Source organism: Myxocyprinus asiaticus, chromosome 45 (genome assembly GCF_019703515.2).
Source record: "Myxocyprinus asiaticus isolate MX2 ecotype Aquarium Trade chromosome 45, UBuf_Myxa_2, whole genome shotgun sequence".
In the NCBI taxonomy this organism is placed as follows: domain Eukaryota; kingdom Metazoa; phylum Chordata; class Actinopteri; order Cypriniformes; family Catostomidae; genus Myxocyprinus; species Myxocyprinus asiaticus.
This window is the reverse complement of record NC_059388.1, coordinates 11,630,386-11,655,120: the sequence shown is the minus strand read 5'-3', so window position 1 is coordinate 11,655,120 and position 24,735 is coordinate 11,630,386. Positions and strand designations below refer to the sequence as shown.

Here is a 24,735-nt window from a genome sequence, read left to right as displayed (position 1 = left end):
AATACCGCCTAGTTTCGTCAAGATCATCAAAACAAATATATGTATATGTATATATATATATTTTTTTTTTTTATTTTTTATTTTTTTATTTTATATAAGAGAAATAATGATTTAAATCAAATTGTTCCTTCCATTGCCTAAACAGGTCAATTTTGACCCATATAGGAAGACCCAGCTGTGACCTTTTACCTTCAGAATTTCTGTATTTTATCCAGCTTTAAATAGTTTGTTGTGCATCTATGAATCAAATTAGACAAAACTATTTCAAATTTAGCCCCTAGCCCCACTGTACTGTTTTGAATGCTGGAATAGGCCATCGAGATTCATTTGTGAAATAGGCATGTACTAAATTTATAACTATAAAATGTACACTGTTATAAAAGTTAAGATAATATAAAATGCCAAACATTATTGAAATAAAATTTAAATTGAGGCATCATTAGCCAGTGTTTGCAAAGTTTTTAAACTTAAAAGAAAAATTTATATATATATATATTATTATTATTATTTAAAAACAATGTTACTCCATTAAAATTCAGAATATTTAATAACTCAAAGTAAATGCATAATAATGTCAAGAAAATGAACATCAAGATACAGAAATGAACTGCAAAATTCTGAAAATTCAATTACAGTATAGAACAGAACAATCAGAGTAAACATTTTGCAATTTCAAACTTACAATAGAAAAAGTTTATTTTGCAAACGTGTTCAGATTGCTGTCATCAGCTGGAAAACAACAGATGACTTGTAATGCCAACAATGACCAAAAGATGCCTGTAGAGATCCAATTATTGATGCCCTGGTTCTGTGTGTGTGTGTGTGTGTGTGCGTGTGTGTGTGTGTGTGTGTTATCGTCTCACTCCTTTACTGAGTTTGTGTGTTTAGCATTGTGACTGATTTACTGTTTTGTTGTTGTTTTGTAATAAAATAGTCTCACCAGTTCTTTTTGTAAGTATTTTTGTGGGTGAATGGGTGTGCATGTTTTGCACTGAGGATGTTTTAGAGTCTCACCCTGTAATTTCCGCATTGTGGCTGATTTATTGATTGTATTTGAAATAAAAAATAAATAAATAAATAAATAAACTGTTTTTGGTCATTGCCATTCATTTTCAATTTTGACCGTGAATACCAAAGGTGTCACTATTTTTATTTTTTTTTTACGACCACTTAGACTTATCAAGTCAAGCACAAATGTTCTGTGTATGTTCAGATGACAAATTGAGGAAATGTCACCAAATCTTGTACTGCTTTTTAGTAAATGAGGAAAATGTATTTCGGTCAAAAAATACCGAATACCATAGGAGGGTTAAGACAATAGGAGGGTTAAATTATTTTAGACCAATGAGACTTCTCTGAGGGTGGAGCCACACAGTGCAACATGATAAAAACACAATGTCATGTCATGCTACACTTTATCAAGTCACATTCAACTCAGATTTACTTGGAAGAGATGTGATCACTTGGTTTGTCTTATAGTGGCTGCTTAGGATATAGTATTAGTCTTCACATCTGCTCTTAGATACCTACTAATAGCAGATTGTGCATTCTCCCTTCACATATAAGCAACACCCACTGTGACATTGTTATGTGGTGTATTTGTGTACCTGCGTCTTTCTCGTCCATCGGAGCCCAGTACAGTTCCAGTAGTGGAGGTGGTAGTGGTGGTGGCTGCAGTGTTGATCGTGGGGAGGACTGTGGCCGACTCCTTCTCTTTCTCCTTGTCCGCACTCTCCTCTGCCCAATATCTGTGACATTCACATTTGTCACATACAAATCCTATTATGAATCACTTTGTTATAGTCTGGAAATCATGAGTGTGTGTGTGTACCTGGAGAACAGGCTGCAGTGTCCTGTGGGTGAGGTTACGGAGGAGGTGGAGGTCGTCGTCGTGGTGGAGGAGGTGGAACTTAAAGCATCGTCATGCCTCCTTCCATAGGAGCTACTATAACAACATATGAAACAGTCAGGGTACGGGACACAGAGAAGAGAGAAAAAAAAAGAAAAAGGGGAAAGAGGCCCGAAAGAAGATGTTGAAGACCTCAGCAAGGTTCTTAATGCACAAATAAAAAAATTTAAAAATACCTAATTTACAGGTACAATAGTTAACAGTATAAGGAAAACAAATGACATAATAACATTCAAAATCAACCCAGGTTGTTAAATTAGGGCTGGGTGATATACAGTATTTACAAAGCTGATATCTTGATATTTTTCAGCCTTTATTTAATATGCATATTGATATTTACTGGTATTACGGCGTTTATCAGATTACAGTAGGGCTGGGTAAATATATCTATTTTCTGATGCATTGCGATCTTCGTTTGAAAAATCTCGATATCGATTCTTAAATCCCAAGATCGATATCTCACTCTATGTGGCAACCCTCTGTAACGCAAGTAACTCACATATGGGACCAAATCTCACGCTATACGAATAAAATGTCTTTGATTAGCCACTGGCTGGTAAATGTTCAGATTTCACTCACATGAATGATTTGAGTAGCATAATGGAGAAGAATTTATTAGCAATAGCACAGAGGTCCATTCACTGTGTGTTGAGAGTAAAAGTTTGGTTTAACTCATTCTGTGTGTCTACAGATGAGAGCCATGGATCCAAATGTTATTGAATAATGTCTCTTAAAACCCTTTCTGTTCTTAGTCAGTAGTTGATTACATTTCATTCTAATCACAAATGGCTGTGCTACAGAAACCATGCACGTCCTCTCATATATGCACTCACTGGCTGATGCCGGTAGTCTTAAAGAGACAGTACCGATTTAGAACGTGTAACAAAAATATATATTCAACATAAAATATGCAAATTCAAGACAAATGGAGTGAATTTGAACATTTTTCAAAGGCTAAAATGTGACCAATTTGATGAAAAACTAATGATAAAATAGAATTTTTTTAAATTAATATTTTCGAATTGTACCTAGAAGCGTTGCCTAGAAGGTTCCTTTATAATTAAGAGCATTAGCTGAGAGTGAATTTATTTTATATGTAAGCAAAATGGACATTGTAACAGACATGTACCAATGTGAATCAGTATCTAAACAAATCAAGATCAGAATCAAATCAAAAGCTTGTGAATCGGAATCGAATTGGGAAATCTGTATCAATACCCAGCCCTAGGTTACAGTTTATCAGTGTTACGTTGTCATGACAACAATGTTGTAATATATTTGATAACTACACAGATTTAGTATGCAATTTTATCACACTACAATCATGATAAGACATACAGTATATTTACATATTTTAGCTATAATTCTGACACAGTGTGTATTTTTGTGTTTATGATCTTGCCCCATTCACTTCCATTGTAAATGGCTTACTGAAATATTTTTGTATTTTTATTAATGTGGGTTATTTTTTTTGTATAAATCAACATTATGCCACAAATGCTGTCGATTGAGATTAACTTGTATTTACCCAAAAACATTCCTTTAAAAGGTTGATCATCATTTAAACTGAACAGCCATTGTTGTCAAGATTTAGAATTATTTAAAATGATTATTCAGAACCCAAAGTACAGAAGAAAAAAAAAGTTGCTACAAAGAATTCAAGAATTTTCCACTCTGTGTTTTTGTTTTTCATAGTAACACACTTATCAATATTTAATTAGTTAAATTGGTAACACTTTACAATAAGGTTCCAATTGTTTACATTAGTTAACATGAACTAACAATGAACAATACTTTTACAGCATTTATTAATCTTGGTAAATGTTAATTTAAATATATTGTAATACATTTTTAAAATCAAAAGTTGTATTAGTTAACATTAGTTAATGCACTATGAACTAACATGAACTAACAATGAGCAATTGTATTTTTATTAACTAACATTACGATTAATAAATGCTGTAAAAATATGTTTTTCATTGTTAGTTCATGATACCTAATGCATGAACTAATTTTAACGAATGGAACCTTATTGTAAAGTGTTACCATTAAATCAAATCAAAAGTACAACAAAATGGCCCACTGGAAATTCTGTGTACACTTTTGAGTGATGACGCAAATAAAAACTTTTAACTGATTCACTGTTCGAAAGAATTGATTTGCGGAAATATGTTAATATTCCCATATTAGCAAGTTGCAAAACAGATAGGGTGTTTCTCAAGAGCCGTCCATTTTTTACAATGTGTTCTAATTCTATATAGGCAACAAAATCATTGTAAAAGTATTGTAAATATCCAGCATATCGCACAGCCCAACAGTCAATACCTTCTTGTTTAATTAAAAACTGCATAAACCCCCAGAAGCCCACAGACAAATAAATCAGACAGTGAGAATGGCAGGAATGCGTGTGGAACACAAAGACACATGAAGAACGTGTAGTGTGTGTGTTTGGCTGGGCAGAGGACAGGCAGGTACCTGTGGTGAATGCTGTAAGACTGGTAGTAGGAAGAAGGCTGCTGCCAGGCTTTAGAGTTGTTAGGTTCCAGACTGGAGGCAGAAGGCGATTTGGCGGGCAGGTCGCGAGAGCTAGACGTGCGGCCTAACGCTAGCGTGTGAGACGTACTGCCGCGCGAGCGTGGCAGGGTGAGAAAGGCGAGTTTGCAGGGAGCGGACACACAAACACATTAAAACATGAATACACACAGACAAAACACATGTTACACACGTTTAAACACTGACTCGCATGAGGTGGACTTGGTTTCGTATGAGGTAGCAACATAATAATGACTTTAGTACCAAAGAGTCTGAAACCAAGCGAAGTGGCACAAGTGCAGTCATGCAAATTCATCGTTAAACATTGACAGATAAGCGCTTGTGTCATTTGCATGGTAATTTGGAAGCTTTTATTTATTAGACAAGCGCATGAATACTCAGTCAACTATCACCTTCAAAGATTTAGATAAACCAAAGTAGGAAAATACTGAGTAATGAATAATAGTACATATCTAGACGTCTACTAAAGTTAGCTGATAGTTAGTTTTGCACCTACCCTGCGGCATAAATTGTTATGTGGTTTAAGATGGTTAGAATAAAGATCAAAGCATTCGGTACTTCAACGTAAGCCAATACAAGCAAGCTACTCTAAACACTTTACAGTAAGACGAAGGGGGCTAGATGCATCTCAGAAGGTAGCAACAGTGATTGACCTTTGAAATGCACTTTGTAGAATTGTTCGTACTGTTAACAGTTTTTTTTTTAGTAGTTCAGCAGTAAAACGGATATAGTTACTGAAATAAAAGCTAACCTGCGCTGATAGCCGGAGGTTCTGTTTAGCGAGCTCATTCCGTCGCTGTTCTTCAAATCATCTTCACAGCGCCTCCTGGTGTAGGAGCTGCAACGTACCAGACTAGCAGCTGAATCCCTGAGAACCACAAGCTACAAATAGTATCTCCGATTCCAGAGAACAACTACTCATACATTTATATATGGGGCCGTTCACACAGGACGCGTTCTTGCATCCGCCGGTGCAATTTTTTTAATTGTTGGTCTATGTAAACGTGCCGAGACGAGATTCCAGCGACTGAAAATTATGCACGATGTGGCACGATCACAGCCAACAGGAAGACATTTGATGCTAAACATATTGCTATAAAGAGTGGGATTTTGTCCCAAAGTTAGTTCGCAGTGGGCACAACACTGCAAAAACAAACCAAATGATGAATAGATCATGCCGCTTGTCAGCGTTTTAAAAAAACGCATCTCGCAACCACTGCGCTTCATTTCGCTGCACTTCAAGCTGTTTTTGAACGTAAGAACGTGTTCTGTGTGAACAGCCTCTTAATCTGCCAAAAAACCTTTTATCTACTGAAATACTGTTGATCGTAGTTCAAATGTAGAAATACAAATAAACATCTTTAAGACTTTTGCTCTAAATTGTTTAAAATTCTTGTATTGGTATATTGGACACCGTTTAACCAACGTAATTTGATTCCTCCAAAATCAAAGCGGGGCAAGTACAAAAAAACATGCTGCACTGGAGTTTGCTCTTCTCACACTGCAACACACAACATGGAGCAACAGGATGCGCTCTCAGCAATACATATCAGAATTTGCATTTTTTATTCACCCGTTTTCTTTCTCGTCGATGTCTGATGTGCTAACGTGTCTCCTCGGGATGGGTGCAACCAAACGCGTCTTCTCCTTCTCCTGTTGTAAATACAATGAAACGGACACGTCAACTGACATCACTGTAGCTCCAGAAAAATTTATAATTTGGACAGGATATTGCAAAAAGAACTCTAGGATGAAATGCAAACAGCTTCATGGGTCGCTATTCATTGACTGTTTTTTTTTTTATGTTTGACAATATATAAATGCTCCTGTTTCTTCTTTAAAAGAGCACCCAATTTTTTTCTCTCAATACAACTTTTTTACACAAAGGAAATGAAAAGTACTTAAAAAGTATGTTTAGAATGACGTACATTCACATACATTTTTTTTGGGGGGGGGGGGTGTTCCCCTTTTTCACCCAATTTGGAATGCCCAATTCCCAATGCGCTTTCAATTCCGCGTGGTCACGTAATGATTCGCCTCAATCCCGGTGGCGGAGGACGAATCCCAGTTGCCTCCGTGTCTGAGACCGTCAACCCACACATCTTAACACGTGGCTTGCCGAGCGTGTTGCCACGGAGACACAGCACATGTCGAGGCTTCACGCCACCAGCCGCGGCATCCATGCTCAACTCACCACGCACCCCACCGAGAACAAATCACATTATAGCGACCACGAGGAGGTTACCCCATGTGACTCTACCCTCCCTAGCAACCGGGCCAATTTGGTTGCTTAGGAGACCTGGCTGGAATCACTCAGCACGCTACATTCACATAAATTAAGAATTTACTCAAACTCTTTATTTGGAAACCTTCTCTTTGTAAATATATTAAAGCTGAAGTATGTAACTTTTTCGGTGTTAAATACTTTCTTCAATTCCAGCTTAATAAGCTGAGACAATTATAATACGGCATTCAATGATACATTTTCTCTGTAAGAACGGTGTTTCTGTGGGTGCTATGAAAATTGCTTTGTTCATTTTGAGCAACCCACTTAGACCCACCCTAACAATTTTACTCAACCAATGGCGTGAGTTGGGGGTGGGACTATCTCTTTGTTTGACCAACAGCAGATGGGAAGTGTATTCAGAAAACTGTTTTGAAAAAGTTAATTTTTGCAAATTTCGTTTGGTGGCGTAAAAATGACAAACTTCAGCTTTAAACGTAGCTGCAACGTCATCTTTGCGTGATTCTGCATCCACAACATTAGGTGTCAGTATAGGGTTCAAGATTCCAGTCATATCATCCAGTGCAACAAAAACAAAAAACGATAAAGTACTCCAGGAGACTATATAAGCGATCCGTATAAATGTGAAAAACGACCAACCTTTTCTTTGTCCTTGTTGTCCAGTGAGGACGAAAGGCGAGGAGAAGACGCCGAGCGCATTACGCCGGCGGTGTCCTTCACTTTCTGCGACTCTTTAGTTGTGCTGATTTCCGCCAGTGCTCCATAACTCCCAGTTTTCCGAAGGCCCAGTCTCCATGAGGCAGGAGATTCATCCTTCCTATCCTCCTCTTTAGGAGACATCTTATCTGCAGGTATGCTTACCTGAGAAGAAAAAGCAAAAGACATGATTAAGTTTTGGTTGTGCCTCCAGGGTCAATCTCACTACCCTAATAGTTTCAAACAAACTCAAATTTCCGATGTGGGAATGTCAGCAGTGGAAACATGATCAATTCTTATTCTAAACCCAAATTCTAGCTTTACAATGTTTTGATCACATGAATTTCTAAAGCACACACTTGTGGAGTGGAAATATTTTCTAGACCATAGCAGCACACTTAAATGTGTCGACATCAAGGGTTGTTTTGTGCGGGTGAGAAAACAGGGAATTCGGATCAGCTTGACAGGTAAAAGTGGGGCGTAAATACTGGGATCCCTAAAATTCAATGAACAAACAAAGGGTGGGCAATATACCAGTTGAACCTGTAAAAATTAACAAAATAGTTACATTTTTGAGTAACGCTTCTGTTTCAGCCGTGAATTTTCTTAGGAATTATTAGTACATGTATTAACCCAAAAAGGTCTTTAGTATGTCATGGATGGCTACATCCAAAACATGAAATTCGGAAGAGAAATGAACAAGTTTTTATCATCAACTAAAAAGAAGCCTCAGTTTAAAATAAATAAATATGCAGAACAGATGAAATAGTACTTTTTAATTGGTTATTTTAAAAAAAACAAAATAAACAAAAAAAAAAAACATGGCTGTTAAAAATAAATCAACATTCTTTCAATGTGTCATATAGGACTGTGAAACGATTTAATCACAGTTTTCTGTGATTAAATGTGATTAATCATAGTACATTGTACATTAAAACAAACATTTTAAAAAATAATCGAAAATACAGGTGCATCTCAATAAATTAGAATGTCGTGGAAAAGTTCATTTATTTCAGTAATTCAACTCAAATTGTGAAACTCGTGTATTAAATAAATTCAGTGCACACAGACTGAAGTAGTTTAAGTCTTTGGTTCTTTTAATTGTGATGATTTTGGCTCACATTTAACAAAAACCCACCAATTCACTATCTCAAAAAATTAGAATATGGTGACATGCCAACCAGCTAATCAACTCAAAACACCTGCAAAAGTTTCCTGAGCCTTCAAAATGGTCTCTCAGTTTGGTTCACTAGGCTACACAATCATGGGGAAGACTGCTGATCTGACAGTTGTCCAGAAGACAATCATTGACACCCTTTACAAGGAGGGTAAGCCACAAACATTCATTGCCAAAGAAGCTGGCTGTTCACAGAGTGCTGTATCCAAGCATGTTAACAGAAAGTTGAGTGGAAGGAAAAAGTGTGGAAGAAAAAGATGCACAACCAACCGAGAGAACCGCAGCCTTATGATTGTCAAACAAAATCGATTCAAGAATTTGGGTGAACTTCACAAGGAATGGACTGAGGCTGCGGTCAAGGCATCAAGAGCCACCACTCACAGACGTGTCAAGGAATTTGGCTACAGTTGTCGTATTCCTCTTGTCAAGCCACTCCTGAACCACAGACAACGTCAGAGGTGTCTTACCTGGGCTAAGGAGAAGAAGAACTGGACTGTTGCCCAGTGTTCCAAAGTCCTCTTTTCAGATGAGAGCAAGTTTTGTATTTCATTTGGAAACCAAGGTCCTAGAGTCTGGAGGAAGGGTGGAGAAGCTCATAGCCCAAGTTGCTTGAAGTTCAGTGTTAAGTTTCCACAGTCTGTGATGATTTGGGGTGCAATGTCATCTGCTGGTGTTGGTCCATTGTGTTTTTTGAAAACCAAAGTCACTGCACCCGTTTACCAAGAAATTTTGGAGCACTTCAGGCTTCCTTCTGCTGACCAGCTTTTTAAAGATGCTGATTTCATTTTCCAGCAGGATTTGGCACCTGCCCACACTGCCAAAAGCACCAAAAGTTGGTTAAATGACCATGGTGTTGGTGTGCTTGACTGGCCAGCAAACTCACCAGACCTAAACCCCATAGAGAATCTATGGGGTATTGTCAAGAGGAAAATGAGAAACAAGAGACCAAAAAATGCAGATGAGCTGAAGGCCACTGTCAAAGAAACCTGGGCTTCCATACCACCTCAGCAGTGCCACAAACCGATCACCTCCATGCCACACCGAATTGAGGCAGTAATTAAAGCAAAAGGAGCCCCTACCAAGTATTGAGTACATATACAGTAAATGAACATACTTTCCAGAAGGCCAACAATTCACTAAAAATGTTTTTTTTATTGGTCTTATGATGTATTCTAATTTTTTGAGATAGTGAATTGGTGGGTTTTTGTTAAATGTGAGCCAAAATCATCACAATTAAAAGAACCAAAGACTTAAACTACTTCAGTCTGTGTGCATTGAATTTTATTTAATACACGAGTTTCACAATTTGAGTTGAATTACTGAAATAAATGAACTTTTCCACGACATTCTAATTTATTGAGATGCACCTGTATATTTACTTTATACTTTGAAAGATCTTGCAAGAAATTGGTTAGTAATAATTTAATTAAACATGCACTTTTTTTGTTACAAAGTTGTTTTTTTGCAGATAGTTAATCAGACGCATTTTGACAAGTAAAAGTCTTTGATACAAGTATATGTTTACATGCCATAAAATCAGTGGACATGCTGTAATTAAAAGTTGGCCAAACTCTTCTGGGGTTTTCAAGTGGCCTTTTTTAATAATAGGATCAAATGGGCAGATTCCATTATATCAAGCTTTATTGGCAAGATAAACTTAAGTGTACATTGCCAATGCATTAAAAGACACTATATGTACAGATTTAAAACAAACTGAATGCTAAAGTTTGATTTGCTGAAATGTAAAACCTCTGGCTGTCATTGAGTCTATCGTGCACACGATGGGTTTCTCTTGACACTGGTTCAGATTAGATGTCGACCGATATTTCAGTTTTACAGATTAATCGGTGCCAATAGTTGCTTTTTGGAACTATCGGTTATCGTCAAAAATCAATGCCGATAGTTGCCGATAGTTTTTCATTATTCCTCAGTGTTCCTCTGGAGCTTATTGCTCATTCAGTATTTATAGCCCATATGACAATGTTTAGTTGTGTGTTTCTATTGAAATACACTGTACATGATTGTAAATGTATTGTAATTGTGCATGTTTTGTTTCCCTTATGTGTTTGTGTGAGCTGGAAGCACAGATTCTTCAAAATAAGTGTCGCCAGTGTATTTCGGGTTTGTTTATAGTTAAAAGTCCTGCATTCTGTACCAAATCTTAATTTTTTATTGTTATTATTTGGATTTTGGTTGCACAATAAAACTACATCTGGGATTTGATTCACTTTGGACTCTTGTTGCCTCGATGCCTGTGCCAATCACAGTAATGAAGGACTAAGAACAAATCTACAGATTAATCGGTTATCGCCATTTTCCATCACCTTAGTTATAGTTATCGGCAAAATCAATTATCGGTCGACCTCTAGTCAGATGAAAGTGTGTGAGCGTTATCAGATGATGCAAAGAGATACGGCAGCTTGCATGATTTCTCCCACACCTGGCTCATGCTTGCGGGTGAAGTCTCCATTCTTCGTACAGTAAATCTGCTCCTGTGTTTATTATGCACGGGACATGCATCGCATGTGTACCTCCTGTAAATTCATATATGCCAATTCTAGCCACAGGAAGTGATTCAAAAAGTTTTTTTTTTTAATAAATCTAAGTTGAAAAAAATAATAATAGTAATGTTAAATTAAAACTTTACTTTGAATATTATTATTTTTTCTGTAGTTTTTAAATCACTTTTCCATATCAGATATACATATATTTTTATTGACCAAGTTATTTTTTAATTACTTATTTCCCCTATCCTTTTTGGACCACATTTTGAATTTTTTTTGAGACTGCACCACCCTTAGACATGCAAACTTGAAACTCTTGCTAACATACATAACAGCATACTGGTGACCTGTTAGGGTTTAGAGTGTGTAAATGTAACCACCCTTATAAAACTGCTTATTGTACACACAACCCTGATGACACCCTGTAATACATGATCCACCACATTCAAGTATAAAGCTATGACACAGATGGCTTTGAGCAACAGAAAACAACACGTCATCACATCTGCGACTGACAGCAAAAACACCATGCAGTGAGCCAGTAGCAGGAAGAGGTCTTGGATTAGGCAGGTGTGACAAGGAGAAGGGCGGGGCCGGGCCAGGCCGTGACTATGCACGCCCGGCCCCCAGTCGGGCTAAACAGCCGAGGAGGCGGGAACCGGACGAAGCATCAAAGTAATGTTTTAATAAACTCAAACACAAAAACACACAAACATAAACGCATACAGGGAAGCTGCCTGTAGCTCTCTATCTGCCGAACTTCCGCATCTCGTTGCACTTATCCCTCTCCTCGGCTGATTAGCCCGATTGGGGGCCGGGCGTGCTTAGTCACGGCCCGGACCCGCCCTCCTCCTCGTCACAACAGGAGTTATTGGATTGGTTAGGTATGTGGTCATGTAGGGTACATTTAGGTAATAGGGTGGAATCACAATGCTGAACACACCGAGGCCTCACCATCGCTTTTTTGGGCACAAGTGAAATGCCAGTTTTGCGCAAGCCTTGACGCCACAACGCAGGACAGCCTGGCTCCCCCCCAGGCACAAGGGCAGAAAAGTTATCAGACTAAAGCCATCCAAGACAACAGCAATGATGAGTAGAGAGAGAAGAAAAAGACAAGGCGATTGTGGAAAAAAAAAAAAAAAATGAAGTAAAAAAAGAACCCCTGAACAAAACAAAAATATTGGTTATAGTGAGGCACCTACAATGAAAGTGAATGGGGCCAATCTGTAAATGTTACATTTCTCAACGTTTAAAATGTTAACCACTGATAAATAGAACTGGATTGCTGATGCAAAGGTTAACTGTCAGCAGGAGGTGAAGCCACCAGAAGTGTTCGATCGGCCATATTGGTATTTCCCAACTGCCATAGACCCTCAATAGCCACGTTTTCACTATTGGGCCAAATGAGGGTGCGCTAGTGCATTCCAAGCCAGTTGCGTTTCTACTGTCACTTCCAGGGCTTCATCGTGCCTCCTCTGTGCTTTCTCAGGGCCAACGGCCAAGTATCTTTGGCCTGCTGATAACCCTTAGGCCAAAGAAGGCCAACTGGGGATTGAGGTGGGGTCAATGTCAAACACGGAGTTTCGCTGAGTAAGGTCTCGCTTTCCACCAAGCCAAGACCAAAATAAGCGAACAAACGACAGATTCAGTCTCCACCATGTTCATTTTGAGGGCTAGCTAGTCTCCAGAGTCTGATTCCTAAGCTTGAGCTTCCCTCTTGCTTGAGAAATGGGCGGGGTGTGTGACTATGGCACCATGGTGGCGTAATAAGGGTAGTTTTATGGCACAGCAAAGATATAGGCAGCCCCTAACCCTAACCGTGTGTGGAAGTGGACGCCCCCTTTTGTAGTTGGCGCAACCTCATTTTGGAGTAACCCCTCCATCTTTTAGAGATTCCTCCCCCCACCCATTTGGAGATCTCTGGCCTGCAGCTATACATACTTGGGGCTATTGCCCTGATGGTGGGAATGCAGATCGATTTTGGTCTTGCTGCTCGAAGTCTATTGACACGGCTGATCAGTTGATAGCCCTGGCCCGATAGTGTAAACGCAGCTAATGACTGATAGCAGACTTTTACCGTCGCCACCCTCCATATACAAAAGTCGCATTTCACCCCCAAGTGACAGTAGTGGTTGATTTTTAATTTGTACGTTATGGATAATAATCACCACAAGGGAGATATACGCGGATCACGATGTCAGAGCATCCACCAGACCAGTGTGCTCCTTAATAATGCAGTACAAGTTTCACCAAGGGATGTAGCAAAATTGTCAAAAAGTTGAAATGCAAGTAGGAAAAGCATCCTTTTCCCCGGATATCCTCTTTCTCGGACCTTAAAGTCTGACCGGGATTTCTAAATTGCCTAAAACGCCTGTTTTCACATTGACAAAACCTCTATAGTCATAGATATATGTCATACATTCTGTGAGTGTGTTTGTCATTTAAAATTCATTTAAACCTAGCCTAGCATATGTTTAATTTGATCCATCTCAGAGAGAGAGAGAGAGAGAGAGAGAGCGAGCGAGCGAGAATGCGCGCTCTCAAGTTTGAAATTAGATGTTTTCCTTTTAAGTCAACAGGCACACTGGAATGTTTGGGCATACAAATATGGTGGTGCAGTGGCTTCAATGTTACGACGTCATCAGCAATCCAGTTCTAGTGCAATCCAATTTTAGTGTCATAAATTTGCTTACTAATTTATATGTATATGAGTTTATATAAATTACATAACACTAAACCCTGTAATCCCTCAAATGAAATTAAACAACTTTACAGCTCAATTACTTGAGTTTTAACAGAATTAAATGGAAGTGCTTTTATAAAATTATAAGCTTTACATTTCTGCCTTTAAACCCTCCAAAAATTGGCTCTATTCACTTCCATTGTAAGTGCCTCACTGTTACCTCGATTTTTGCTTTTTTTTTTTAAAGAAAAGGAGGGATGAGTTGAAATTAATGTTTGTGGTAATCAACATTATGCCCCAATTCCGTTGATTGACCTTAACTTGTGTTGAACCTGGAATATTCCTTGTCATTTAGCAGGCCCACTGGCTGGGAATCGAACCTATGACCTTAACATTGCTAGCGCCATGCTACAGAAACTATATAGTTATGTATGCAATATAAATAAATCTGAGAAATCATAATAAGCTTAGCCTACACATTTAAGAACAGTATTGGATAATAGCAAAGTTCAAATAACAGGACGTTTTAACCTGAATTATAACCATAAATAACTAAAACAATTATTTTAAAGTAATAATAGCCTAAACAATAACCTAAATTGTTAACGGTGTACAGTGACATAAAATGTGATGTCATTAACACGAAACAACAACAATTCCCCCATTATCCAGCAGAGGGCAGCAATCACATGTTAAAGAGATGTGGAAGACATTTTCTCCCATCTAGTCATGCACAGTACCAGAAATCACTGCACACTTACATTCCCAAATAAGAAAATCAGTTGACTTTTGAAGGCTATCAACCTGCTGTGTGGATGCTATGTCTAGTAACATTCGTATTATTTTGCTACGTTGTAAAATTTTGCTACATATCAGAATGCTTGCTACAGTCTGTTTACTTTGAAACAGAGACAATAACATACATTCTGAAAAAGTTGCATAAGCAAAATTTTCTCACTTAATGAAACATGCTCAAAACCATCACATATGCAAGCTATGCATGGAGCATATTTCTATGATGTCGTAAATGTATATACATTTTTGAATGTATAATATTTCCCAGGAGAACCCTTGCTGTGTGCTGATGTGTAAAACATGGAGACACTCCACTACACAGAGGCTGGGTGGAGGGGATGTTGGACAGCACTTTCAAGTGAAGAACACATACCTTTTTGGTAGGTGAGGTGGGGGTGGTCACCTGGTTGGTTGGGGTAGTTGGAGACATGACGGTGACACTAGCAGGTGTGGGTGCACTGTTGGAATTGCTCGTCGGTACAGAAGACTTAGTTTTGTCTGAAAAGAGAGCGGCAAGTACATAAAACGTATATTTTCACAGTATTACTATAATTTAGAGGCTGTGACTACCAATATTACTGTAAGCATAGTTGCAATATCATGTGAACCTGTGCAGTTGTGCGTATATTTGCATGTTTTGAACAGGTACGCACCTGCTTCGTTTTCAGACTCTGAGTCTTCCTCCTCCTCTTCCTCACTAGAGCAGCTGGACTCATCTTTCTTTCCCTCGCCCTCTTCTTCATCCACCTTCTCTGGCTCCAGAGTCTCGATTGGTGGGGCAGTCTTCTCTGGCTCCAGAAGCGTTTCTTTACTAAAAAAAAACAAACAAAAAAAAAAAAAACACACACAAACGCGCACACCAGTTACACACTAGGGAGGCTCCAATGAGGATTTATACAGCTGATATGGAAAATAAACATCCAGGTCACACTGCTTTCTTTTTGCATAAGTTTTTTGCAAACAACACTGTTTTTTTTTTTTTTAATTGCCAAATCAAGTTTGTTGGCTTGCAACATTCTGCCAATATTCCCCACACAATATCTTCTGCAACTTGGGTGATTGGTTCATGTGATTGGCCAATTCATGAGACCACCAACTGAGTCATAGTAAGGGAGTATCAGCCCATACCGATCAGTGGACAATCAATCGGAGCATCCCTACACACAGGATGAGTTCTTGTGTCCAAAAACAGATATATATGAAGCAAAGCAGAATGGAATTAGAATAAAGGGGTTTTGAAGTTTAATATCTGGTAAACTGACACCACGTCTTCAAAATGTGCTGCTCATAGCACAGGAAGCTGAGAACAAAAACAGCATGGAGAGATGGATCACAACAGTTATAGACATCCATCAAATGCATGTTTAGGTGGGCCGTTATGTAAGGGATAATGTTCAGTGTTATCGCAAAATAAACCCTGACAGGGTGATCAGGACTTGAAAGGTCTTGTATCACCTTGAAGGGGTTTATTTTATGAAAATGACCATCTTTTGGCATCAGGTTCAGTGTCAATAGTGATGCAAAAACTGTGATACAGTTGAAGTCAGAAGTTTACATACACTTAGGTTGAAGTCATTAAAACAAATTTTTTAACCACTCCACAGAGTTAATATTAGCAAACTATAGTTTTGTCAAGTCGTTTAGGACATCTACTTTGTGCATGACATGAGTAATTTTTCCAACAATTGATCACAGACATATTGTTTTACTTTTAATTAACTATCACAACTCCAGTGGGTCAGAAGTTTACATACACTAAGTTAACTGTGCCTTTAAGCAGCTTGGAAAATTCTAGAAAATGATGTCAAGCCTTTAAACAGTTAGCTTCTGATAGGAGGTGTACTGAATTGGAGGTGTACCTGTGGATGTATTTTAAGGCCTACCTTCAAACTCAGTGCCTCTTTGCTTGACATCATGGGAAAATCAAAAGAAATCAGCCAAGACCTCAGAAAAAAAAAATAAAAAATTGTGGACCTCCACAAGTCTGGTTCATCCTTGGGAGCAGTCTCCAAATGCCTGACGGTACCACGTTCATCGGTACCAACAATAGTACACAAGAATAAACGCCATGGGACCACGCAACCATTATACCGTTCAGGAAAGAGACACGTTCTATCTCCAAGAAATGAACGTAGTTTGGTGCGAAAAGTGCAAATCAATCCCAGAACAACAGCAAAGGACCTTGTGAAGATGCTGGAGGAATCAGGTAGACAAGAATCTATAACCACAGTAAACCGAGTCCTATATCGACATAACCTGAAAGGCTGCTCAGCAAGGAAGAAGCCACTGCTCCAAAACTGCCATAAAAAAGCCAGACTACAGTTTGCAAGTGCACATGGGGATAAAGATCTTACTTTTTGGAGAAATGTCCTCTGGTCTAATGAAACAAAAACTGAACTGTTTGGCCATAATGACCATCACTATGTTTGGAGGAAAAAGGGTGAGGCTTGAAAGCCGAAGAATACCATCCCAGCTGTAAAGCATGGGGGTGGCAGCATCATGTTGTGGGAGTGCTTTGCTGCAGGACGGACTGGTGCACTTCACAAAATAGATGGCACCATGCGGAAAATCTCAAGACAAAAGCCAGGAAGTTAAAACTTGGACGCAAATGGGTCTTCCAAATGGACAATGACCCCAAGCATACCTCCAAAGTTGTGGCAAAATGGCTTAAGGACAGCAAAGTCAAGGTATTGGAGTGGCCATCACAAAGCCCTGACCTCAATCCGATAGAAAAATTGTGGGCAGAACTGAAAAAGCGTGTGCGAGCAAGGAGGCCTACAAACCTGACTCAGTTACACCATTTTTCTCTGGAGGAATGGGCCAAAATTCCAGCAACTTATTGTGAGAAGCTTGTGGAAGGCTACTCAAAAGGTTTTACCTAAGTTAAGCAATTTAAAGGAAATGCTACCAAATATTAACAAAGTGCATGTAAACTTCCGACCCACTGGGAATGTGATGAAAGAAATAAAAGCTGAAATAAATCATTCTCCCTACTATTATTCTGACATTACACATTCTTAAAATAAAGTAGTGATCCTAACTGACGTAAGACAGGGAATGTTTTCTATGATTAAATGTCAGGAATTGTGAAAAACTGAGTTTAAAAGTATTTGGCTAAGGTGTATGTAAACTTCTGAATTCAACTGTACATAACTATGTTATGTTTGGTGCAAAAACTCCATTTTTTTCATGCAGTTTAAGTCAGCATCTAAAGAGCTGTGAAAAGGCTTCAAGGCTAAATCTTTACGATAAGGTCAAGACATTCGATCAACAACGTAAATCAATTGCATCAAGATGGTTTCCCTCTAGTAAGCAGTAGTTTTTTACCTCTTCAGTGTTTTCACAGATTGATTATTGTCCCCAGTGGTGGCAGTTTCAATCAAAGGGGACTTCTTAACATCCTTCTTTTCACTCAGAAGCTGAAAAAAAAAAAAGGAAAAAAAGAAGAAATGCCTTTATTTAGTTTATGTATCAAAGATCTGATGCTAAACATAGAATTTAAAAAGATTACCAGATTCTGTTTCTTTTGCAGCTCTTCTAAATAACCCAAGATATCTTCATCAGCTACATCAAATGCAGTCTGACCCTGAGAACAAAAATACAACCTTGTTAGCATTCATTTCAAATCAGATACATTTGTAACTGTATTTTAATCTTTGAAATGTTACTATTTTCAACTTTGCAAGCCAACTCAGCAGCTAAATAACCCATACCACTTTATTGAGGACGTCCATATCACACAGATTCTCTACCAGTATCCGGCAAGCCTCTTCTTTGCCCCAGTGTGCAGCAGCGTGGAGCGGACTCCAGCCGTCATAGTCTTTAATATTTACATCATACCCTGCTTGGATTAAAAGCCTGCAAACAGTCAGAAATCCACATTCAATACAAGTGACAAAAATAGCATGATGAGATTAGACAAATCTGGGTTTCATGGATTTTGGTGCCGCAATCTGAGCTTGGCCTCATTGGCCAAAGGTCTGGGATATTGTGTGCACCAATGGGCCTGATTACAAGTTTATTCTTTTTCCATTTCCTCGAAGGCACATTATGAATACCAACAGCACCTCAAAATGTAGGCGTTGGTCATCGAACATAAAAATATATATAGACAGAATGTTTTCCGAGATTCCACTAAAAAAATTAAGTCCAATTACAATCCTGTTTTGGTGTAGTGGCAAATGAAGCGGTTGTCATTGACTGACAGTCATTCAAATATGACTCTAAAGGTATCGTAAACGGAGACACAACTAGGCTTCCTAACTCCTGCCACCCATCCCGAGTAGTGTTTGTTCAACAGCTCATGATAATCTACTCTTAAGGAGACAGATAAACAGGTTACACTCTGTCTCACCCTGTGCACAAGAAACCTTAAGGATCTTTCACACAGAATGCGTATTTGCATCCGTCTGCACTGTTTTTCAATAGTTTTTCATATGCTTTATTTAGCGCAAGAATGCACTCAGTCTGAACAGCTCCTTAGCATATAAAAATAATTAAAAGTTAAAGAGGAATGGGATAAGTTGAGGAAAATGAGAAAGCCTCTACACCTGGAGTACAAAAACAGATCAAGGCAGTTAAAGCTCAAGTTTCATTTGATTTCACCAGCTTCTAAGTCACTTATTGGCAAAAGAATAAAGACAAATATTATTATAAATGCACAACCAGTGAAAAGCAAATGAATCCCCTTGAGGGCAACAAAATATGGCACCTTTATGCTTAAAGAATAAGAACTTACTTTAAAACCTCAGTGTATCCCTTGGCTGCAGCAACGTGCAGTGCAGTCCCCCCAGACTTGGTGTGCCGAACGTCATTGATCTGGCCGCTGTTAAGCCACTGTCGCGCATCCCGTAGCATGATCCGCTCCTCCTCTTTCCTGGCCGCCTCGATATCAATGCCTGGAGCAAGACGGAAGGAGGGGGCAGATCATTAGGATTAGTGCATATACTTAACCTGACATTCTCAAACCATTCTCAATCCAACTGACAGTACTGCAAGAGACTGAAAAACTTGCGTCTTCTAATACACAAAAAATTTTACAAATTCAGAACAGCTCATTTCACAATGTTCAGCTCCAGGTAAAGTGATAATTACAAAGGATCACTAAATTGATAAAACAAAACATTCCTATTGGGCTGCAAGGAAAACAATAATGGTAAAAATAACCACAGGCACAAAGATCATACTGGCCTGTAATGGAAATGCTAATGGTCCAATTCAAAAGAACCCATATCCAAGTTTCCACGATATTCTGATTCTTAAATATTTTCCCTCGTCACAAGTTCATGGGACTTTCCCCCCCCATTTTATCGTTTGTCAGGTGAAAGATCACCTTGAAAAAGTAGCCTAATAGCACATCTCTCTTCAACAAGCTGCACAAATTTAGGTATTATTCATGGCCATAGCACAAACTATGCTTCTGAAAACTCTCAAAATAGCTAGACAGCATCAAAGATAACACTAGATGAGGTCATTTAGAATGTGAACTTCTTGTTAGGAGCCAGAACTTTACGCGCATTTCAAAAAAATATTTTATACATACTTGAATTCATTGTATTGTTCCCCAAGCAAAACAAGTAAACCAGTCCATACTGGAAGACTGCCAAATGGGGCACTGTGTCTCTGCTCTTAGCATATACCTTGACATTTACACAGGCATGTAGAGATCTGACAACATTAGGTTAGAAAAGGAAGAACTTTTAGAAACTAATAGAAACTTCAGAGTTCGTAATTTTGGAGTGAGCGACCACATTTCGTGCCTCCAAATGCTTAGCAACATCACCATTGATAGAGAAAACAGTATAGGGTTCATGGATGAGTGAAAAACCCAAACAATATCAATGCTTTCAGAAAACACACTTATAAAATGGCTGTTTTTGTCCAAGTGTAGGCAGCAGAAAGCAGATTAACCAATTTATATAGCTATCGCAGAATCTGAATGTTTTTTAGCTATGGTTGCCAGAATATAGACCAGAAAAAGGAAATTTATCCTAGATTTATCCAATGTCCCTTTTTACTTATTTTACCTTTTCATTAATTTTATCCACAAAATGAATGTAAAAGGATGCATCCATCTTGGATTACAAATGAAAAACAAGAGGCTCCTGCCACGTCCCTTATATGGATAAAGGGCCAGCTGAATGGCTGGCAGGTGCAGCCGCTGGGGGAAGTGAACTGTGACATGATGAAAGAGACAGATTCTGATCAGTTTAGCTGAAGATGGGAGGCCTGACTTTGACGAGAGATGGGCATGAGTCAGTGGCAGGAAAAGACGGGGCCAAGGGACAGAGATCTGGTGACTCTGGAAGAATTCCTGTGCAAATTCCTTGACAGAGCTGCGCTGGTGTAACTACTAATTTCCAATCGTGGGAAGAAATTAAAAGACTCGAAAGCAAACCCTTCTGGTCTAAATGGGTTACCTCTACAAAAGTAATAAGTACTGATTATTTCATAGATTATTTCATTATGTTTTCGTAGACATAAATAACAAAACAAAAACAAAGTTTATGCACAATTAAAATAAAAATTGGAATATACAATTCTTCTAAATGGATATTAGAGTTCTGCAACCCAACCCAGGCCGGACGGGACCCAAGAAACCCTGGATTCATGATTGTAATTAAAAAAACAACAGGCCAACCTAACTTGTTGTTTCGCACACACACTCTCACTCACAGAGACGTACGAATGGACGAATTAGGGACGGTTCACACAGAACATGTTTTTGTCTTCATCAGATTTGTTTGTCCATTGTTTACCTATATAAACATGCTAGATGTACGTTTTTAACTGTTGCACTGCGTCTCGCTATTTCTTTGGCATCTCGTGCAGGACCGGTACATGTTTTGACACCGTGTCGAACTCGAAAACGCATGAGTCTAGCTTGTTTTTAGCACAGGTGTCACAAATACTTAATGTTCTGAACAAGTTCAGGCTGAAGAGAGGGAACTTTTACATTGTTTCACATTGTTCCAGATTGTTCTGCACCAAGCACAGTCTCGGCGCTTAATTAACAATAAGCCAATGTTTTGTTTTTCTTCTGCTCTAGTGTGATGAGGGGCCCATGCAGACCTCTAATGGACATCAAGTTAACATGTTCCCTAATGCTTTAAACCAATCTTTGAATATCTTTCAAAGATTTCAAGTCACAAATCAGGCACATTTCCAGTTGAAGTACATTTTCAAAAGCGTTCATTGTATCAAACCCGCATACTGTATCTTGTCAATCTTTCTAGGTGTAAAGATACAAAAATAAACTTGAGCTCGCACCATCAAGAAAGTCGAATATGCATCAGATGATCAGTGAATGGACTCTGGGCAGTCCGTGGGCATGTAGCCTGAGGCTGATACTAGGGTTAAGGCCAAAGTAGAGTGATGTGAAAAAAGTATTTGCCCCCTTCCTGATTTCTTCTATTTTTGTGTATTTTTCATACTAAATTGTTCTAGATCTTCAAACGAGATATAACATAAAACAAAGGCAACCTGAGTAAAAATACAGTTTCAAATATATATATATTGTTGAAGCAAAAAAGTTATCCAACACCTATATCACCCATGTGAAAAACTAACTGCCCCTTAAACTTAATAGCTGGTTGTGCCACCTTTAGCAGCAACAACTGCAACCAAACGCTTCCAATAACTGGAGATCAGTCTTTCACAATGCTGTGGTGGAATTTTGGCCCACTCTTCTTTGCAGAACTGCTTTAGTTCAGCCACATTGGAGAGTTTGAGCATGAACTGCCTGTTTAAGGTCCTGCCACAGCATCTCAATCGGGTTCAAAACAGGACTTTGACAAGGCCACTCCAAAACTTTAATTTTCCTTCTTTTGAGCCATTCAGAGGTGAACTTACTCCTCTGCTTTGGATCATTGTCTTGCTGCATAATCTAGTTGCGCTTGAGCTTCAACTCATGGATTGATGACCGGACATTCTCCTTTAGGATTTTTTGGCAGAAAGCAGAATTCATGTTTCCCTCAATTATCGCAAGTCACCCTGGCCCTGAAGCAGCAAAGCATCCCCACACCATCACACTACCACCACCATGCTTGACTGTAGGAATGATGTTCTTTTTGTGGAAGTTTCTGTTTGATTTATGCCAAATGTAACGGGACACCTGTCTTCCAAACAGTTCTACTTTCGACTCATCAGTCCACAGAACATTCTTCAAAAAGGTTTGAGGATCATCAAGATGTGTTTTGGAAAAATTCAGACAAGCCTTAATGTTCTTCTGGATTAGAAGTGGTTTTCGCCACTCTTCCATGGTTGCCATTTTTGGCCCTTTCTTTCTGATAGTGGAGTCATGAACAGCGACTTTTATTGATGGGAGAGAGGCCTGCAGTTCCTTGGGTGTTGTCCTTTGCTTTTTTGTGACTTCCTGGATGAGTCGTCACTGTGCTTGTGGAGAAATTTTGGAAGGTCGGCCACTTCTGGAAGGTTCACTACTGTTATAAATCCTCCATTTGGAGATAATGGCTCTCACTGTGGTTCTTTGGAGTCCCAGGGCCTTTGAAATAGCTTTGTAACCCTTGCAGACTGATGTATTTCAATCACCTTTATCCTCCTCATCATTTCTGGAATTTCTATCGACCTTGGTATTGTGTGCTACTGAGCGAGACCTTTTAGCCAACTTCATGCTGCTGAAAAAGTTCTACTTAGGTGTTGATTTCATTTAACAGGGCTGGTATTAATCAGGCCTGGGTGTGTCTAGTCCAGCTGAATCCCATTATGAATGCAGTTTCATAGATTTTGGGATTTAGTAACTAAGGGGGCAAATACTTTTCCACACAGGCCCAGTTGGTATTGGATAACTTTTTTGCTTCAATAAATAACAATATCATTTGTTTTATGTTAGATTTTGTTAGAATTTTTGAAAAAAATTAGCATGAGATATACACAAAAACAAGAGCAGCACAATATTTCTAGACAAACAAAAAGTTCACGTATATGCATGCGCAGTTGACTTTACTAAACGTATCACAAGGCAGTCATACTGAGCATGCATTGAACACTTCTGTATGGGGATGAGGTCAAAAGAGTATACATTGAAAGGCTGAGCGATCGACTGAGCACAAGTCGAAACAGCACACGAAAAATGAAGCATAGTCGAGCCTTAAGGTTGCTGCGCAACTGCCAATAAACAGTATATGAATGTTACATTTTTGAGAGGCTTTTCTCATAACACGGGTTACCATCTAGACACAACCATCTAAAACTGGATCTGTGTATAGCCATGCCAGAGAAATAATCTTCATGATTTGTTGTCTTTTGTTTTCAGTAGTGACCGCAACCTGAGAGGATTCTTAGTCACAGAGGACATTCAGTCCCAACACCACATTTCACTCTAACAGAACTATGCATGCGCTGCCATTTGAGGACTTGCAGCTCTGCTTGTAGCATCAATTAGCTCTTTATTTGGCTGTGCTGACCGGAGCAGCAGCACTCTCCAGCAATCCAGGACAAAAGGTTGAGGATATACTGCCTCTACTGGCTCTTGGGATGCAGATTACTCAAAATGGTGAGCACGCAGCGATGTCACCAGTGGCTCTACTGATTCAACAGAGCAAAGGGAGGAAAAAACAGCTTTGCTTTGTCTTTCCTCCTTAATAGGTTTGAGTGCATTGTGTAACAGACAGCTGATGAGCATAATAGCTCTTTTTTCTTGCCTGAAAGACTATGGATGTACATAACAAGTAAAAATGGGTAGTGTTCTACGAGTGCCTGGAGAATATGCTGCCTCAAAACTAAGAGAAGAATTGACCTCCAGAAGAGCACTAAAAAGCAGTGTACACTGGCTGGCAGTTTCCGGATGAAGAACTTACTCTCGATCAATCCTTGAAAAGTGTTCTTTTATATGAGGTATATTAATCCTCTCCCACCCTGAAAGTCAGTTTTCAGACAGATTATGTCACTGCCTATGATGGATTTAGTGACTGACATCTGACTTTCCAAGCAAGAAGCGCTGTAAAAGGATGGCAGGGGGTGGGGGTGGGCACCATAAATCACCTGATTTCCAAAGAACTGAGAAACAGCTAACAGGTTTGAGGGATGACCCTGCTGAGAGGGGGTGGTGGGTCTCAGCTTAACAAGTTTAACCTCATGACTGGGGTCTCGTTCTTAAGAGAACAGGAGACAGCGAGTGGGAAAACAGATAATCACATTAGAAGAGGTACAGGG

General features: G+C 39.0%; 1 protein-coding gene across 8 annotated transcripts in view; it reads right to left on the bottom strand.

Moving 5' to 3' along the window:
* The window catches only part of LOC127435398 (protein phosphatase 1 regulatory subunit 12A-like), a 103,372-nt gene that overhangs the window by 20,462 nt on the left and 58,175 nt on the right, over nucleotides 1-24,735 (bottom strand). For 4 of the 8 annotated variants that reach the window (XM_051688858.1, XM_051688854.1, XM_051688851.1 and 1 more), the window contains exons 4-15: nucleotides 19,301-19,460; nucleotides 18,276-18,420; nucleotides 18,074-18,148; nucleotides 17,890-17,981; nucleotides 15,216-15,373; nucleotides 14,936-15,060; nucleotides 7,347-7,568; nucleotides 6,036-6,115; nucleotides 5,214-5,330; nucleotides 4,385-4,531; nucleotides 1,832-1,945; nucleotides 1,608-1,748 (exon numbers count right to left, since the gene is read on the bottom strand). In XM_051688858.1, coding sequence (XP_051544818.1) covers nucleotides 1,608-1,748; nucleotides 1,832-1,945; nucleotides 4,385-4,531; nucleotides 5,214-5,330; nucleotides 6,036-6,115; nucleotides 7,347-7,568; nucleotides 14,936-15,060; nucleotides 15,216-15,373; nucleotides 17,890-17,981; nucleotides 18,074-18,148; nucleotides 18,276-18,420; nucleotides 19,301-19,460 — 1,576 coding nt within the window. The remainder of the gene's footprint in view (nucleotides 1-1,607; nucleotides 1,749-1,831; nucleotides 1,946-4,384; nucleotides 4,532-5,213; nucleotides 5,331-6,035; nucleotides 6,116-7,346; nucleotides 7,569-14,935; nucleotides 15,061-15,215; nucleotides 15,374-17,889; nucleotides 17,982-18,073; nucleotides 18,149-18,275; nucleotides 18,421-19,300; nucleotides 19,461-24,735) is intronic. The other 4 variants (XM_051688853.1, XM_051688855.1, XM_051688856.1 and 1 more) reach the window with 4 other exon arrangements.